The 20,065-nt window shown below is 38.4% G+C and overlaps 1 protein-coding gene across 6 annotated transcripts in view; it reads left to right on the plus strand.

The window, feature by feature from the left end:
* Nucleotides 1–20,065, plus strand: part of LOC122556561 (uncharacterized) — a 112,511-nt gene that overhangs the window by 17,500 nt on the left and 74,946 nt on the right. For 3 of the 6 annotated variants that reach the window (XM_043703368.2, XM_043703371.2, XM_043703373.2), the window contains exons 2-6: nucleotides 5,332–5,400; nucleotides 8,332–8,367; nucleotides 12,226–12,335; nucleotides 17,260–17,539; nucleotides 18,259–18,419. In XM_043703368.2, the coding sequence (XP_043559303.2) occupies nucleotides 8,358–8,367; nucleotides 12,226–12,335; nucleotides 17,260–17,539; nucleotides 18,259–18,419 (561 nt within the window). In that variant the 5' untranslated portion in view covers nucleotides 5,332–5,400; nucleotides 8,332–8,357. Of the gene's footprint in view, nucleotides 1–5,331; nucleotides 5,401–8,331; nucleotides 8,368–12,225; nucleotides 12,336–13,286; nucleotides 13,425–17,259; nucleotides 17,540–18,258; nucleotides 18,420–20,065 lie in introns of those variants that run through there. The other 3 variants (XM_043703369.2, XM_087995252.1, XM_043703372.2) reach the window with 3 other exon arrangements.

Raw genomic sequence — 20,065 nt, forward strand, 5'->3', positions numbered from 1 at the left:
ATGTGAATGCAGTCTATAACATCCTATTCCTTGGGAAATCCAGAGATGTCATAGAATCTCATTGGCTGCGCAGCTTGACACTCATCATGGGGAAGGATATAGACCAGTGTCACCTGGAGAAAAGAGCATTGGTGATGTACTGGTGGTACTTCAGTCTCCATTGATACAGGGTTCCAAGAGCTAGACAATAGAAGTAAAGCTGATTGATTCAGTGTCTGATCAATCTCCATTGCCTCCTTGGAGGATCTTCACCTGCTGCAAGTCCTTGAGAGGCAGCTATTGGATATCACACTGGAATGGAGGACAATGCTTTAATTCTCACTTCTTTGATACTGTTGTTGGATTTCCAACAGGACCACAACGATTACTTCAGCCGCAGGTGCCATCTCAAATACGTGTGGGGAATGTCAGAATTGAGTGTCATATTAATAGTACTCCTGATCTCATGCATCAATCACAGTGAACTTGACAAGTTGTGCTTTGATACAATGTGTGTTGCAGAAGTTGTAAAGGACTGAGCTGAGCTATGTAGCCTTATACAGATGTGTGTTGCAGGTCCAAAGTGCTAATACTACCATAGTGGAATTCAGAGAGATACCTAACCCAGTAGCGTCCCCTCCCAAAACATATGCCATATTTTAATATCACAGACCATGTCCTTGCATACTTATAGTTGAGTGTGAGAATGTAGCTGCTTTGGAGCATTGGATACAAACCTCCCAACCCATAGATGACAGGAGCAATGGTGAGTCAGTTGGGAAATTGTGGTGAGTTTAGCAAAAATGTAATTTTCAATATTAAGAAAAGAAAGCTTGATTCTGCAATCAAACTTTGAAAAGCAAGATGAGAATTACTGTTGTGAGAAGAACATCTGCATGCATTTTCATGCTGTTACCACCAAATCCTGCCTGATTGACATGCTGTTTCTAATTCTCCCATGCACCAGAGAAAATAAACAGTGACAATTCCCAACATGGGAATGTCAGAGCAGGTACCCGGCATCTCCAGTTCGCCACTTATTCCTCTGGGCTTCTACCTTGGATTGAAGTCACAAGCATTTTAGCACTGTCTAAAGGCAGAGACTGCTCACGTGGTCCTATCCACGGACATCAATATTGGACACATAGTGGCCTCATCGCAGTTTCATGATATATCTCCAACACACTTACAATACAGTTCACTACTCCTCACTTAATCTCGAGCCACTCACTCACTTTCTGTCCACTTGGATGCTCATAAGGTTTCTGCCTTGCCTTTCTTTTTAGTGTGTTGCTCCCTCAGCCAAAGCTTAAAGGTTTGCAGTACTGCTAAGCCTTCCCCTTTATTGCAGACATAAAGCCAGACAGTTTGTAATGATTGTCAGCAGTGATCAGTCAAAGGGATGAACATGTTGTTGCACAGCAAAATGCTACATCAATTTTATACCTACAGCATGTGCCAGCAGCGTAGAGGACAAATACATTTCTTATACTTTAATCAAACAGTGATGTCTCAAAACTGAAAGGACCACTCCTCAGTCATATCAAGCAAGATAGTCATCCGTCAGGAATATTAGCACCGTAAGTCAAGACATCATCTGATTTCAGTTTGGGGATCTGGGAATGAACCAGGGTCAGCGGTTCCATATCACTGGAATCTGGGGAGTGGGCCACAGTCAGTTCTGCAGGTCCAATGCAACTAGCCTTCCCATTGGATGTTAAGTCAGTTGAAAATGTGCACTGAAATCAGTTAGAGGTCTGTTCATTCATCATTTGTGGGATCTCTCCAAGTCAGACCGTTTGTGGATCCCAATCTGTCCACTGAAAGTTCAAAGGGTTTATCAGAGACCCCTTGCTGTGGCAGGGGAGCTAGGGAACTCAGTTGTGGGGATTGTAGGTACACAATGGTGATAATACTTCTGAAGCTAGATGACTCCCATATAAGGTGGGAAGGCAATAGAACATAGACAAGAAGGCAATAGAACATAGAGAAGAAAGCAATACTTTGGGAGAGGGAGGTCATCAATAGTACCACCCTGTATTTGATGGGTGAACTATGCACAACGTGTCTAGTATGGAACGCAGTATGCCTGGGGCTCAGGGGGTAACCTGGGGAAATAAACACTTAATGTGGGAACACTGGAAATATAAAAGCCAATAACATTAACAGCCTTTCACTAATGTCTGATATATTGCACCTTCATAATGCATGTGAGAATATATAGATAATAAGCAGACGTTTGGCTGCCTCCATGGACAGGTTGGTGCCTGCCAAGGATAGCCAGGTTCAGCATCCTCAGGTTCTACTGGATGTATGCAGACAGTTGCACTTCCTCACCTTAAACATTGGCACTCAGCACCATGATGCACCAAAGATGCAGAAAAGCCACAGTCACTTGTCTTCCATAGAATGTTGTGAAAATGGTCATGCATGTGTAAATATGTGCTCATTTTTAATCATCAGCCGTGGAAGTGAATATTATTTCAGTTGCAACTACAGGAGTGGAGATACCGAGAGTCAACACCCTTAGTGCCTCATGATACTCTAACCCCGTCTGAGCGATAACTATCCTGTTCATTGTGACATACAAGCAGGAAGCTTTATCGTGGCTGAATAAGGGAACATAAAACATTGTGTAGACTCCCATCTTCCACTTCCTAGTGTATTCATTAGAGGCCATCATTACAGTTACATGACATGTGAGTTGACAAGGCTCCCCTTGTTCCACAGCACCTTTGAGAAGTTCCACAAGTGATGGGACACATTTGACTATTATTCGTCTGTTTTTAATCATTTCCCCTGTCTTCCGCATCACGGAGGTGACAGTGTTAACTCATATTTCATGTAACTATGATGATAGACTGTAATAAATGTAATGAAAAATGTAATGATTGATGTAGATCTGGGATGGAAAGTGGAGTTGGAGTGCTGTAGGAACTCAATTTTATTGTAATATTTTGATCACTCAGTTAGTGTGACACCTTCACCAGGTTTGTGCACTTGCTCTGGCCAGGGCCATGGTAGAGCTGGCAATAAGGCTGCCGAAGGTCTAGTTCCACAGCTTGGAGAAGGTCTGGGGGGATCCCTGTAGTATAGTATAGATCCCTCTAGAATGCGCCACACCATCCTTGCTCTGCATAATTGAAGCAACCAACGATGCATTGTAAAAGATGCTAAGGAGCCTAGAGAATGGGAGCAGTCACCCAAGTAGGAGGATGAGGACATTGAGCTGGAAAAATCTCAAGTTATTGATGACAGAGCTCAGCTATATTAGGTGCCAAGTGACAGAGGGGACGTGGTTAACACCCCAGTTCTAATTGACAGGGTGTGGGTATAAAAGAGCATCATGGACTGTCAAGATCAATGTGCCAACATTTGTTTGTATGGTAGGGGAGACCAGCAAACCCTAATCATGCCCTTTGTGCTCATTTTCACTGACTGAAAATAGATGCTTTGTTTGGATGTGTCCAAAATCGTGCCTGTATGTGATGCTTCCCTGGACACGATTCAAGTGATCACTAGGTAATGGAGAATGAGTATTAGGCCTCAAAGATGGTATTTAGGTGGGATGTTTCTAAAGATAGGTGAACTATTTGGGCCGTTGGTTAAACAGTGATTAGGATGAGCAAATAGTGTTGGATATGTGAGGAGTGATCTATGTGAAATGGCCAGAGCAACTTTGTGTCATTTCATTAATGCTGAAGGGCAACACTAAATTTCAACTATTTGTCTTGGTGTAGAGTTTCTCAAACATGCTGTGAATGCTAGGGTGCTTTATTTTCAGCAGATATCTGCTGAGCGGTGAGTTGTTCTGGGAAATGGTGTGTTGTAAAATAGGGATATAATTGGATGGAGGAGGTAATATAGCAGTAGGGCAGGTCGGTCATGAGCTGAATTTGATAAGATATTATATGAAATTTGTCTAGCGTGGCAAGATTCCCTTCAAAATATTTGATGCAACTCACATTTAATTTCAAATACTAAGATTCAACCCATAGTCTCAAAATAGAATAACGTCAAATCTATTTGCATCGAGTTTAAAAATTAAGCTGTATTAATTTTTGTAAGCCAACATTATTAAGGGATATGGAGCAAGGGTGGATAGTTAGAATCAAATCAGTTATAATTTAATTGAATGGTGGAATAGGTTCAAGGAGCTAAACAACATAGTCTTGTTCCATTGTTCTTTTGTAATTTGTTAGAATATTCAAGAAAGCCAAAAACTACTTGGGTTAAACTGTCCTGGTTTATAATTTCAACTTTTCAAAAGCTTTGTAATTTCTCCCAGGTATGACTAACATCATATAATTTCATTCATCCAATTGATTCAGCTATGGTATATGTTATTATAATCCTAGCAAAGAAAGGGAATAGGAAAAATGGATTAATTATCTAAGAATGGTTAGTACTATTGTTGGAATTTATGCTGACATTCTTCTCTAATATACCTGGATTGCAACTCCTGTCAAAATGTCCTACCTTGACCATGTTTACACGTGTTGTTTATCTAACTTTCATTGACTTTATTCCCATGACTGCAAATGGCTTTTAAGTACAGTAAATGATTGCATACAGGAACTGTTTTACTCTTGGAATTTGGCGTAAGGAAAGGAAGGAGTAATAATCTCTGCTGGTGTTTTTAGACCTGAATCAAATGTTGGTAAGCTTAAAATATTACATTTATTTCTAATCATTTTTGACTCAAACATTGTGTTTGGGAAGGTGGAATGTAAAGTAATAATAGATTCGGTTATATCTTGACAAGAACAAACTGTGAAAATGCAAGAACAAACCATCACCATTCACACAGATTTTAGATTCATGTTATGTTTTGTACTTACAATATGTCAAAAATTAATTTTGTTAATCCATGATCTTCAATTGAAAGCTACTAACATGATTGCAATATTATTCCTGATAGTTCTAAGTAAGGTATCAAAACTAAAGATAACCAAATAGTATTTTCCATGTATCTTTTGAGTTTTACATTTACTCTTTTTTTATCTCCCCTTTCTTTCTATCCTTACTCAAATGTTTGAATACTGATGCACACTTCAAAACAACTGTAATAAGTATTGTGTAACTACAGAGAAAACTTGAGATCTGAACTCCAGTCACTCACTATCTTAGATTACAGCATTTAATTCAAGGTTTTGAATTCTATAAAAGTTAGCTGCTGTGAAGTTTGGGGTAAGTTGAAAATGTGCTGCAAGCTGACAGACTTAAGCTTGTTTTAAAGAAGAATTCAACAACAGCTTAGAGCAAAACACCCAAACTGGGAAGTGACTCAAATTTACTTATTCATAGCCATTCTCTTAATGCTGCTATGTTTTAAATCTTACTTTCTCACAGACGCCAATGCTTTCAGAATTATCTCTGAATTGAAGTTTAATCTCCTGGATGCTTCTGACTGAAACACAGGTGAAAAATCACTGTGACATTTATATTAAAAAAAATTAACATTTATAAATATTGATTTTGGGATTGTTTGTCTGAATTGAGAATATGAAGATGTTATTTGATGAAGCTTCCAGGAAAACAACTAAACAGAACTGTCAAATCAACATTTCATGCCTTGTCTTTCACCAGAAATCCTTCTCATGAATAGGGTGCCTAAATTGTGGATTTGTTGGTTTCCATGGATACTGTACCTGACTTTGCAAGACCTTTCAGCCTTTCTGATTTCAGTTACTATCACAAATTGCATTAGAAATGTAAATTTGTGGATTTAGGAAGCAAACAGGAAAGTGGAGTTCAGTCCACAGTCAGATAAACAATCAGCTTATCGAATAACGGAGCAGGCTTGATAAGTATATACCTGCTTCTAAATCCTACCTGTCTAAACAGTCAGCTATATATGCATAAATTTTGCATTCAAAGATTAAATTAATGAAGATATAAAATTCATATATACTACTCATATTATTGCATCTCACTTAAAACTACAGTCATTCTCATTTGAATCAGGTCCAGATTTGGGCAAACAGCACTGAAGGGGCCTTGTTACAATATTCCTGGTTTACTTTGATTTCTGGGTGGTGCTTTACTTTAATAAATAAAGGTTATAGTCATTGCAACCTTGAGTCCTTGAGTGCATAATGTAACTGCCAAAAAACATTAGAGTGCAGAAATTGCAGTCAATCTGTAAGTGGAATTCAAACCATCATTATTTAACCAATAACTGAAATGTTACACAGTACCTGGTCTTTTGTGTCAGTTCAGTGAATAGAATCTCCTAAAGTAGGACCTATTTATATGGTAATTTTCACAATTTCAAAATGCCCCAAATTATTTATAAACAATGAAATAATTTTGAAGTGTGCTCCACTGTTGTGTAGGTAAAGGAAGCAGCTGTTTTGCTTTGTACAGCAATCTATCATAATTAACAGTTTTGATGGTGATGGATGACAAATGGCCATGGTTGCAAAACTGGGCCATGGGTTCCTGTACCTACACCTGAAAGGACAGACATGCCATTATTTAGCCTCACGTATATATCAAGCACCACGTCCTCAGTCAGCAACATTGTGCATGACATCAAATTCAATGGTTCGGGACTCAGGCACATCTGTATAATTTTACATCTATCTAAAACCTAATTACCAATCTGTTTCTGTTTTATTCATTCATGGATCATGTACATCACTGTTTGCGCCAGAATTTATTGCCAATCCCGAAGTAAACCTTGATCTCAGTGGCTTGCCAGGATCATTTCAGAAGCCAATTAAGAGCCAATGACATTGCTGTAGGTCTGGAGTCACATGAAGGACTTCAGTGAACCAAATGGATTTTGATGACAATCAAAACTGTTACCATCTTGATATTAATAGCTGATTTTTATTAAACTGAAATTTCACCATCTACTATAGTGGGACTTAAACCCATGACCCCACAACTTCAGCCTGACAGTTCAAGAGTACTGTTCCAGTTGAGTTGCCTTCCCCAACTGCTTCTATTGATAGTAATCCTTTCATATAAGCAGATTTTCCACATTTCAAATTTGCACAGTTACACTGTAGGATTGACTCAGAAAAATCTGAAGTATTAATTTATAGAGCTCAAATTAATAAAACTGTTCCAGACGTCATCTTAAATGTTACACATTTCAGATGCAGCTATTGGGAGACTTACAAGACCCTTGAGAATGAGCCCCCGGAGCCAAATTATATTTTTCTGTCTTGGTTTTAGTTATTGATAAAATGGTATTTATGTATTCATGTTTCCATGATAGTTATTTCAGCAACTGCACCAATGCATTCAGGAAATTATTGGTATTTGTTATCGAGTGTTGTAACATCAACTGTTTACAGGTCATATGCGCTGCTGTTATAGTTTCAGTAATTGATTGTCGAGCTGCTTGTCATGGTTCAGTGGTCACTCTGAATCCTCAAAGTCACGGGTTCAAACTTCACTTCAGAAACTAGAGTATGTGATTTATGCTATTAGTTCAGTTTTTCTTGTGTTTGCTCTCGAGATTTACACCATGCCAGTAAGGCTAGTATTTATCACTCATTCCTAATTGCACCGAACTGAATGGTTTGCTAAACCATTACAGGAGGCAGTTAAGAGTAAACTACTTTGCAATGGGTCTGAACTCACATTATAGCAATACTCGGCAAGGACAGAAAATCAAATATATATTTGCAACAATCCATCAGTAACTAAAACAAGATTTTTATTCTAGACTTATTTAATTCACTAAATTTAAAGTTTGCAATGTCAATCAAGGTATTTATTCTCATTTCTCCAGATTACTAGTCCACACTTCTAGGTTACTCTCTATGAACCCAAGCACTATGCCACTATTGCCTTGTACAGTGGCCTAAGGGTTGCTGCAATCCTGGGGAATGTATTTTGACTTCTCAGGTAAAAACAAAAGATCCAATGACACATTCTGAGAACGTCTGTGGGAGTTTTCCTGCTCTCCTGACCAATATTGATCCTGCAGTCAAAACTCTCAAAAATAGATGATTTGAGCAGTTATCTGATGTCTGTTTGAAGAATATTGCTGGGAGCAGGTCAGCTGCCACTTACCCTACATTCCAACAATCCAACATTTCAAAAGTACTTAATTAATCATTAAATACTGTTGAATGTCAAAGATTGTGAAAAGCATTGAATAAACATATGTTATTTATTTTTAAGATTGCTGTCTCCTCTCAACAAATGAGTAAATTCACATGTACTAATATTATTAAATGTAAATGGGAACGTTTGTGTGTATATGGATGTGTTCAGGGAGGGGTGGGAGATGGTTTTGGGTTATCTGAGATGGATCTTTTTAAGTTGTATACATGTAAGGATTCAGAAGAATAAGCATTAATTTTATTTTGTAACACCTTGCTAATACAGGTGAAGCTGAACGTTGAAGTGACAAGATGCAGTCAGGTGTGTTTATTGTTATTATAAATTTAACCTGCTCCTCTCACTATTATCTTGCTGTATTAATACATTTATATTCATTTGGTGTTGTTCTGTTTTTATAGTCCATGCACCAAATGTTTTCATTTTAATCAAAAGTGGGCCTGATATACTCAGGATAATCAATTCCATGTGCAAATATTAAAGGAACATTCTGTGCACTGAACCTGAGTATGTGGGTGAGGACTTCAAATAATATTTTTCAACTGTATTACCAAAGAAGAAACACATTGCAGCTGGGGATTTTAATTGGGAAAGTGAAGTTCTAGAACATATTAAGATCAAATACAAGGGGCTATTAGGTGTTTTAGTGAATAGAAAGGTGCATAAATCCCCAGGGCCTGTGGAGATGTAACCCACGCTGCTGTGACAAGGCAAGGGAGGGGATTGTGGGGCCTTGATGGAGATATTTAACACTTCGCTGGCCACAGCTAAGGAACCAGATGACTCGAGGATATATTATGTGGTTTCTTTGTCCAAGAAGAGCAGCAGGAATAGGCCAGGCAATTACAGACCAGTTAGTCTGATGTCAGTGGTAAGGAATTGTTGAGACAAATTCTGAGGGACAGGATTAATCAATACTTGCAAAGGCAGGGATTGATCAGTGTTAGTCTGCATAGATTTGTTAGAGGGAGATCTTGTCTGACTAATTTAGTTGAGCTTTCCAAAATGGTAATTAAATATATTGATGAGGGTAATGTAGTGGATGTGATTTACATGGATTTCAGTAAGGGCTTTGACAGGGACACACATGGAGCACTTGTTCAAAAGGTAAGGAACCCATGGGATCCAAGGCAAGTTTGTAAAATGGATCCAAAATTGCCTTACAAATAAGAGGCAAATTGTGATGGTGGAGTGGAGTTTTTATTATTGGAAGACTGTGACCAGCAGTGCACCACAGAGTTCGGTGCTGGAATCCCCACTGTTTGTTATGTACATTAATAACTTGGATGTGAATGTAGAAGGTTTAATTTGTAAATTTGCTGACAACACAAAATTTGGGGAGCTGATGAGAATGAGGAGTATGGTTTCAGGCCACAGCGATCTGGATCAGCTGCTAAATTGGGCAGAGCAATGGCAGATGGAATTTAACTCTGATAAGAGGGAGGTGATGTATTTTGGGAGGTCGAATAAGAGAAGGTTATACAATGAATGGTAGGTGTCTAGGGATTACTGAGGAACAAATGCATGTTGGTGTACAAGCCCATAGATCCCTGATGGTGTCAGCACAAGTAGACAATTTGGGAAAGAAGGCATACGGGATGCTTTCCTTCATTAGCCAGAGAATAGAAAATAGGAACAAGAAAGTCTTTACAACTTTACAACTGTTACACTTTTATAAAACTTTGGTTAGGCATACTGTGCGCAGTTCTGATCACCACAGTATTGGAAATTGCACTGGAGAGAGTGAAAGGAGATTCGCCAGGAAGTTGCCTGGAATGGAAAGTCTGAGTTATGAGGAGAGAGTGGTTAGGTTGGGTTTGTTTTCCTTGCAGCAGAGAAGGCTGAGGGGGGATCTGCGTGAAGTATACAAAATTATGAGAGACATAGACAGGGTAGATCATGAGAATATTTTCCCCATGGCAGACGTGTCTAAGGCCAGTGGCGTAAGTTTAAGGTGAGGACTAAAAGAAATCTGAGGACTTTTTTTTGTTTGCCCAGGAAGTGTTGGAAATATGAAACTGCCTGGGAGTGTAGTGGAGGCAGGTATGTTGGCAACATGTATGACGCACCTCGCTGAGCTCTTGAAGGCCAGGGCATAGTAAGCTATGGACCAAGTGCAAGTAAATAAGATTAGTGTAGCTTGGTGTTTATTGGTCATCTTAGACATAGTGGACTGAACGGTCTGTTTCTATGTTCTGTGACTCTATTAATGACTCTATCCAGTCTAATCAGGAATCTTTAAAATGACTACAGGAAGGCAGCACCAATAAAGGTGTAATTCTTTACAAGATTACTTGCCCAGTAGGCTTTGCCAATCTCTGCTCATTCCTTTTCCAAGTTATGGCTTTCCCCACCTCACAGGACCTACCTAAATACCACAGAAGCAATTGGTCCAACTGTTCCTTAAGTGGAATCAGGATTGGTGCCTGTAAATTACTAGCATTATGCAGATGAGGTTGGAATCTCTGTTTCAGTTGGGATTTGGGTCTCCAGCTGCTGTCTCATGTTTTCTTTCCTTGTTAATAGATTTATTCCCAGGATGCAGCCTTACAGATCTCTAGCTCCTAACTATCACCCAAGTGTTCATTTTTTTATGCAAAAATGTCACTTGCTCTTCATGCACTGCATGATACTGATCTAAAAATAAACAAAACTAATTTCTATCCCAGAAATTAATTTAATGATTTGATGACTAGAGAATCAACAGAGTACAAAGTATAAACTCTATGTTCTATACCATTAACAACATAGTACAAACTGTGATAGGTCACACTGTATACAAATGTTACAGCTAATGTGGAATTCAAAGATACTCATAAACTGCATTGCATCTGTAGAAATTGAATCATAATTACAGGTTCAATTTCTACAGATGCAATGCAGTTTAAAAGTATCTTTGAATTCCACATTAGCTGTAACACTTGTACACAGTGTAACCTATCACAGTTTGTACTATGTTGTTAATGGTATAGAACATATCACAGGTTGTTAATGGTATAGGAAGTAGAGTTTATACGTTGTACTCTGTTGACTCTCTAGCCATCACTTTATTCTTTCTTATTCACCCTAGCTGATTTGTCCCTGCACAAGTGGACTTAAAAGTTCCTTCCAGACTTAATACTGACCATCCGGTTGAAGTGTAATTGCACTGACATTTGAGAACATTAATTTAACAAACACAAGAACATGCAATGTCCCTTGAATTAAGTAAATCAATCAGCAAAATTGGGATTATCTGCTTGATCGTGATGGAACAGAGCTGACCGGGCCTCAAGGCATCTGGATAGCTTGGTATAAAAACAAAGGAAAAACATATTCCCTTGAGAGTGAGGCTGGAGTCAGCAAGCATTGCAAGACTTATCTCTCATCTTGCAAATTTTTATAGCCATCAACTTAGTCACTGTAGAAATACATATAACTTTTCTCTCCCTGTGGCAAGTAACTAAGTTATCCTTAAAGATTATTTTAAAAGATTTGAGCAAAGATTGATTAGATTGGTGTTGGTTTCTTTGGAAAGAGAAGACTGAGGACAGATTCAACAAAATATGCAGAATTATGACAGATCTAGATAAAATGAAGAAGAAAGACCCATTTTTTTGTGGTGCTGAAAATAATAACGGGGGCATAGATTTAAAGCTATTGATGGAAGCGTTAAAAAGCAGTAAATATGATTTTTTTTCAATCAGAGGCTATTGAAGATCAGGGATTCAATGCTTGAAATGATAGTAGAAGCAGAAACCCTTAATGCATTTTAAAGCAATATCTCTGATATATTCTTGAGATGCTTAACCTGAATTCTACCAATCAAGAATTGGAAGGTCAAGCTAATTGATTAGCTCATTACTGGCTGGCATGTAAACAATAGGGCAATGGTCTCCTTTATAAATCTTTCTATGATTTTATGTTTAACATTTGTAGTAACCATAATGGATTTAAGATATTCATTCAATACTGGTTTTCAAATTAGTCCTGAATTCATATTAGGACCAGCTCAAATTCATATTTGAGCAAGTACTATTGGAAAAACCTTTGAAAAGAAGGCTATTGAGAAATATATTGGTAGCTGACGGTTTGTTCAGTTTACCCAGTGAAGGCTTATTCAGGTATGGTGTTCAAACCAATGTGTTCACTTCCATTTTTCATTTTCTCTTTATCTTGCAGTTTGGAATCCACATTTTCCGGAAGGTAAACCCCAAAACAGTCTTGCAGCAAAAGGATTCCGTAGTGTCAGACCAAAATTCCTTACACCGAGCAGAAAATCACCAGTGCAGGTAAAGAGTAAAAATCTGCTTATCAACAGAAATGGTTTGTTATAGTAACCAGACAACATCACCCGACATCCTAATCATTGGAAAAAGAATATTTCACCCTAATTACCCAAGTGTCATTTTTGTTGAATTTCATAGAGAGTTTCTGTTCACAATGCTGTCGTGGATTTTCTCATGCAATCATCCCAAACATGCATCATTAACTCTGTACCAGACCCCCACTTGCCAATGTTAGCCTGATTCACCCACTCACTGTGGGTAGAAGTACTCACTACTGCCAGGATATCCTGGTATCATCACCATATTTAACAGAACGGACTGTTGTACATTCAGGCAAGTGCTGGCAGTCTGGAGCTGCCCTGCATGTTTTGTGACATTTGTCCTGGTTATGGCAGACAGAGGGAAACCGATGACTCACTTTAGGGACAGGGAACTGCAGTTCCTCGTGGATGAGGTGGTGCAGAACGGAGTCACCCTCTTTGCCAAGAACAAACAGAGGTGACCACACACCAGACCCTGCCAGCCTGGTCCAAGATTGTCATCTGGGCAGTGTCGTCTCCACAGACTGAAGGAATTCTCAGCAGTATAAGGGGAAGATTATGAACTTCTCTGCTTCAACAGGGAAGTGCTGTCATCTTCTGTCTGCTACTTTACAGACCTCTCATCAAGACCCACGGTCTAAAACCCTGACTGTTGCAAGCAACATCTTCCCTCACTTTCTATCACCGACCCTAACCCCTCCAGACTCTTAACGTGGCTTCAATATCTCTTATTCACTCATTTGGGGCACCCTAGTACTTTCCCATGACTGCATCAGCACCAACATCCATGCTACCCACTTTCATCTCACCCAAACCCTCCCTTTGCCTCACTCCAGGAGAACACCGCCAACTATATGGCAGAAAGGGCCAAGGTGGTGGAGAATTCAACATTTGGTTCCTCATCCTTACAAGGGAAGATTCCTAACTATGATCACTCAAACATTGGACTGATTGTGCCCAGTGTCCCAGAACTGATGTCAGATGATGTCTTTGACTTATTGTGCTGCCCTTCCACCCTCCCTCCGGCTGTAGGATCTCTCTCTTAACTTGAGTGAGTATTACTCCCTTTAGACTTTGAAACATGGCCATTCAGTTGAAGCACGTGTAACGCATTTGACATGTATGCAGTTGGTCAATGGTGGAGATATAAGAATGGTGTACCAAGGTGCCATACAGCAACATGCCCACCTCCTTGACTGATGAGTCCTGACAACCATGATAAGCTGCTTGGCTTTGTATCTGTGGTGAAGGGTGAAGCAAGGCAGGATCTGGAGCTTTTAAACATTTGTTGGTAATGGGAATTATTGGAGTCAACATTAAAAAAGTATTTGCTCAAAATCTTATTGATTTTTCCAACGTTTTCATCACAGCCCATGTTGCTCAGGTGCTGATAATTCCAGCCAAAATACTTGTTTATTTTACGGAGTATGATAGTATCATACTTACGTTACTTCATTAATAATACAATAGATTATCCCTCTATGTTTTTTGCTTGTTCATTCACGAGTTGAGGTTGTCACTTACTTGGCCAGCATTTATTGTCCGTCCCTAATTGACCAGAGGTCAGTTAAGAGTCAACCACATTGTTAAAAGACAGGAATCACATGTCGACCAGACCAGGTAAGAATGGCAATTTCCTTCAGTAAAGGACATTAGTAAACCAGATGGGTTTTTCTGATCATTGACAATGGATCCATGGGACATCATTAATTCCAAATATTTATTGAATTTAAATTCCATAATCTGCTGTGCAGGATTCAAACCCATATCCTCAGAATATTACCTGGATCTCTGGATTCATGGTCCAGTGATAATACCACTAGGCTATTGCATCCCTGACTAAAGAAATTAAATAATTAATATCTAAAATAAATCAAAATTATTATCATAAATGGTGACTGGTCAGGTCATTTTAAAAACCTTTCAAGTATGGGAAGGAAATCTGCTGCTCTTACCTTTTTGTGGCATATATGTTATCCCAGATATACAAAAATGTGCCTGGAAACTCCGTGAATTCAGTGCCTGTTGGATTCAGGAATATGGCTTATCATCACATTTCCCATGACAGTAAGGGATGGGCAATAAATACTGTAATTTCTAATGACTCCAAATGAATTATAAAAGATGATAAAAGTATAGTCTCACAAATTACATTAGGATACCAGCACATGAATGATTCTTTTAATAGCAAGCTCAATTTTAGTGAAGAAATTAAGTTATTCAGTTCAATGGATCTGCTAAAATAACAACAACAGGTTTTTAAAAAGGCATGTTATTTCAGATAAATGTTTGTATACTGTGTCTGTGCTAGGTTGATGGTCACGATGCTTCAATTGGTCAACATCTTCACTATAGACCACACAGGTGGTCCTTTGCATCAATATCATGGATTATGGAAACTTTAACAGAGAAAAATGCCACACCAAAGCATGGGAAAAACAATATCAAGCCAATAAATTAGAAATCAGACAAGGTGACCATAAAATTGGCTGAGAAAAAGGAAAAGGATGTAGCAAGGTGGAGAGAATTTTGGAGGAAATTCCAGGAAGTGAGATCTTGGGAAGGTGGGATGCACAAGTGACTACAGTCACAGAATCATGAAATTCAGAGGGTTTGGTTTGATTTTCAGATATAGGAAGAGATATGGGCCTGTACACACTGAAATAAGAAAGTTAAGTTTTACACTTTAAGAGCCAATGTAGTACAGCAAGTACAGTATTAAGGGATGCAAATATTTTCTTTTTTATTCATTCATAGGATTTGGGCATCACTGACTGGAACAGCATTTATTGCCCATTCATAGTTGCCATTGAGAACTGTGAATCTGAACATCTAAGAACATTTTAGCTCTTTTAGCATTTTGGTGGAAAAGGTGGCTGGATTAGAATCCAACACTAATTTATGGGAAAAAGTGATGATATTTATTTAAAAGCAGGGGCCGGTGCCTGAGAAAAGGGATCTATTTAAAATGAGGTCTGGTAAAGGAAAATGGATGGTTAGGAATTTGGTGGGAATGGTTTCAAGGAATGAGGTTTTTGTAGCCCAAACTATCTAGAAAGAGCAAGGGACAACTGGGGGCAAAATATGGAGATTACAATTGAGGGGTAGAGAGGAGATTGACAGGATATAGCTTATCAGAAAAAAGGAATATACAAAGAGGCAGATGAATGATAGTCTATTTTGTTTACAAAGAAATCCATGAGTATTGCATTGTTGGTCGAAGAGATTGGTATGGAGGAAGCAGGGGACTGTTTTTAGGAGAGTGTGGATCATAGAGACAAATTGCATTTTTACCCTCCAAGTTGATTTCTTTGCTATTTATTCACGGGATGTGGGTATCACTAGTTGGATAAGAACTAATTGCCTAGAGGGCAGTTAAGAGTCAACCACATTGCTATGGGTCTGGAGTCACATATATGTTAGATCAGGTAAGGATGGCAGATTTCCTTCCTTAAAAGGCAGTAGTAAACCAGCTAAGCTTTTCCAGAAAGTTGATTATTAAATTCTTAATTCCAGATTTTTTTATTGGATTCAAATTCCACCGTCTGCCATGGTGGGCCTCGAACCCAGGTCCCCAGAACATTACCTGGGTCTAGTGATTTCACCACCAGGCCAACATCTTTCCAATTCTAAAATAGTCGATGATCTTGTATGAGTAGGTATGGTAGTGGATACAATAGCTGAAGGTTCTAGGGGGGCTTGGCCCAGGATTTACACAATCTGCTGGAATTACGCTGAATTGGGAAAACTCCACAGACCCTGTAAAGTCACTTGTGGGATCTGGATAAGGAAGTCTCAATCCTATTTGCCTGGGAAAAAAAGATTGTTGTGATTCACAAATAAGCAAAATCAAATTCAGCATAACCATTTGAGCTTAATGCTGAGTTCAAACTGATCCTACTTTGGCTGCTGAAAGGGCCTGAACTTACAATATGGAAACTCATGAATTAATGGAGTAGATGTAATCCTTCTTGAAGAATAATACAAATGGTTTAAGTGTCATAAACTGAAGATTTTTAAAAATTCACTGCTCTACAAAAATTAATAATAACAGTCTACAGCTATCAGTATGAGTTAAAAAAGATCTTTAGCTAGAATGCATTGACAAATTAGCATCTGCAGTATGTTAGAAATAAAGCCTCATCTGGCCATACAGTTTCAATCGAGTTATTTGTTGACATTTCTCCAAGGGCTATTATTATAGCATTAAGATTGATTGGTTCAATTTCAAAAGCTACAATGAACTCATCATGGAGTTCGGAGTTCAGAGTTCAGAGTTTGGTTGACAGTTTATAAAGGCTATGAAAGGATTATTTTCTTTGGTGTGAAATCTGAACAGAGGTTTGCTCACATTTCAAATAGACTGCAAAGTTATGGGGTTGAAAATAATTGAATAGGTGTCACAAATATGATATGTTTCGTTATTGATTATATATGACTGAGAGCTATCTTAGATTGTTTGAAGATTGTTTTAGCTCCATGTGACCCCTGATGTCTGTCTGTGGTGAATACTTGGTGAGTAGTTATGCAGATGACATGAGGACTATAAGTGAACATGGAAGTGGTTGGAAAAATGGTGAGTTACTTGAAGCTTGTGAGGGGCATTAAGTTGATGGAGGGTATAAAGGCTGAGGACTAGAGAGCCTAATAGCTTCTAAACAACTGGCCAAAAATCCAGAGGAGCACAGCAAACCTGACTCTATTTAGACTATGGCATCACCCTATAATGAAAAATATATATGGAGTGGATCTTTTAACCTAAGCAACTGCAGTGGGTCAAGAAATCTAATTCCAACTCTAATCTTAATGTTTTCTGAGTTATATTAACTCTTGGATTCAAACGTCTACTGAATAAAACACTTGGCTTACATCTTTGTCAATTCCAGCCTTCAATCAACAATGGGATGGTGGAGATCAGAAAAAACAACCAAAATGCAAGGTCAAAAGAGGCTTGCTTTTCAGCAATATCTCAATCCAACATCCCATGTGGTACTGAAACAGAAGATCTACCTTCTGCTTTTGGTCCTAATCTCAATGTGCCATGCATTTCGGAAAGTGAAAGCCAACCTACTTCAGTCAGCCCATCATGCAAGGTCCTCCGTAACACAAACATAGACAACTCTGCATCTTCAGCTGATCATAGGCAACTAGGTGGCACCAAGACAGGTAAGCCTTTCTAATGAACTGTAAATTAAGACAAGTTGGACTGGTGCCGCAGTGGTTCATCTTCAGAATTCCTCATATGCTAACTTCCATATGCAATTATTTTATTTTATCATTTAATGGAATTTGGATTTCACTTGCAAAGCCACCATTTGTTATGTTCCCTTGACTGTGGCCAGCTAGTCCACAATGGAGGATCATTAAGGATCAACCACATTGTTGATCACATTAACCTTATCTGACTAAATTAGGTTGGCAGATCTCTTTCCCTAAAGAGCATAAACTAGTGAGCTAGATGTGAAATCCGAGAAAGCAGTGAGTGGCACCACAACTCACAAAAAGATAAGAAATTAACACATAATTCCAGGTTCCTCTAACTATTCCAACATGATACTTGTAAATGCCTGATAATAGATTACAAGGGAATTGGAAAACGTAATACTTAACTAACAACCAATGAAAGGCTTTTTAATTTGATTTCTCCTTAAATCTTTAAAGATTTTCTTGTGGTGCTGCAATGATTATTCGTCATTGTGAATGAAAGTGAGAGGAATCAAAGGAAGTAAATAATGATTTACTTCAGAGGAATTTGTTTTGACACTCAGGCCACATTTGTAACCATTAGCTGACTCAAACATACATGTTAATTGCTATATGCTCTTTATTTATCTTATAAGCAAATAATTATAATTTCTAGCTACCACTGGCATATTTCATTCTAGAAGGACTGCAGATCACAGAGATCGATTCGCTTGGTATCGATGTAGATTCAGTCTACAAAAACAACCTGCGAACAGTTAGTGAAAAGATGAACATCAGGTCATCTTCTAATGCTCTGTTGACTTCAGAGAAGAAAAGATCACCACCTTTAATAGCAAAAAAAGTAAGAATTATGTATATTTGGTAAAATTAATATTTTTGAAATAATGTGATGTATGCCTAGGTATTGCTGTTCAGCTGTGTTGTCAACCTTTTGATTTGAACTTAAACATATGAGAGTTCTCCAAACACTCTTTATGTAACACCTTGGAATAGCTTATATTGATTTCCCTGAGAGATGGTGAAAGGGATGCATGGCAGTCAGTGCAGCTAGCCACTAACTGACTTGGTCACACTTTTTCACCACTTTCATTGATGAAACCTATGGAAGTGGGAGTGATAAATAGGAAGAAAAACATAAATGGCTGAAGAAGGATCACCGGACCCATAACATTAAATCTGTTTTCTCTCTACAGATGCTGCCAGAACCATTTAGTTTTTCCAACAAGTTCTGTTTTTGTTTCTGATTTCCAGCATCCACAATTCTTTTGTTTTTGTTTTCTTTCTGGCAAATAGGAACCTAGGAACAGGAATATAGGCCTTTCAACCTCAGAACTCTTCTGCCCTTCGTGGTTATGCTGTATCTCAAACCTATTTACCCACCTTTGTTCATACCTCTTGATATTTTGAAATGAACAAAAATCCATCACTCAAACTGGAAAATGTCAATTCATCCACAGCATTTTCTCGGGTGGCTATTTAAGTATCCATGGTTTTTTGCATGCAAAGATCTCTTTCAATTTCACTCCTACCTAGCCTGGCTATGAGTTTAAGATTATTTCCCATTTTTTGAGGACTTCCCTGACACCACTCCCTTCCCCATTTTACTTTCCAGGGGAAGTAGGGTTTTTTTTAACTTTTTCTATCCTATAAAGTCCCTGGTTAGATAAATCCGCGGCACCCTAAGTTCAAGATCTGGCCTGTGGAACAATGGCTAAAATTGAACTCAGCCACTTCTGATAAAGACTGACCAAGACTCAATACTTTGTTCACTCTCAGGCTGTTTTCTTCTTCATATTATGGCACTGAGATGCCCACCAGCTGCTTAAATCACTAATGTTCATTTGTAAATGACAAAAAGAACCTTTTTTCCTCCCTCCTTTCTTCCCTCCTGTCCTTCCATCCCATTCTCCCTTCTTTCCATATTGCACATTTCAATATCTTGTTCTTTGTTTAACTTGCAAATATTGGATCTAACTTAGATGTTAATTATCTAAGTTCTTCGTTTGTTTTGTGACGCAATTCTGCACAAACTAACGATGGCTGCCTTTTAACAAAGTTATAATTACGCTTGGAGAACTGATTCATATAGTCTAATAATCCAAAGGCATTTTCTACTAATATAGCACAATTTCAGCCTCATTACTTTATGACAAAATTATTGGTGAGAAAATAATAACTCCAGGTTTCAGTTCACAGTGAAAGACTGTGTAAAACCACTAGAGGGAAGTAAAGCATCAAGTTACTCAACAGTGCTTAGAGAATCAAATGGTTTGTGTTTACGGAATGCCTTTTAGTTAATTGGGATATCTCAAAACACTTTGAAGCTAATGTATTGCTCTGAATTGTAAACACATTTCATCAAGGATGGCGGTGATGGAGTAGCAGTGTTCACTCATCCACTGCTTTCTTCCAGCCATTTCTCTATTTCATTTTTTCTTGATGTAGAGTAACCGATATTGGACTGAGGTGGACAAAGTCAAAAATCAC

The sequence above is a fragment of the Chiloscyllium plagiosum genome, unplaced genomic scaffold (assembly GCF_037043375.1).
Source record: "Chiloscyllium plagiosum isolate Xiang-an unplaced genomic scaffold, Cpla_swu_hap1 HiC_scaffold_16, whole genome shotgun sequence".
NCBI lineage: Eukaryota > Metazoa > Chordata > Chondrichthyes > Orectolobiformes > Hemiscylliidae > Chiloscyllium > Chiloscyllium plagiosum.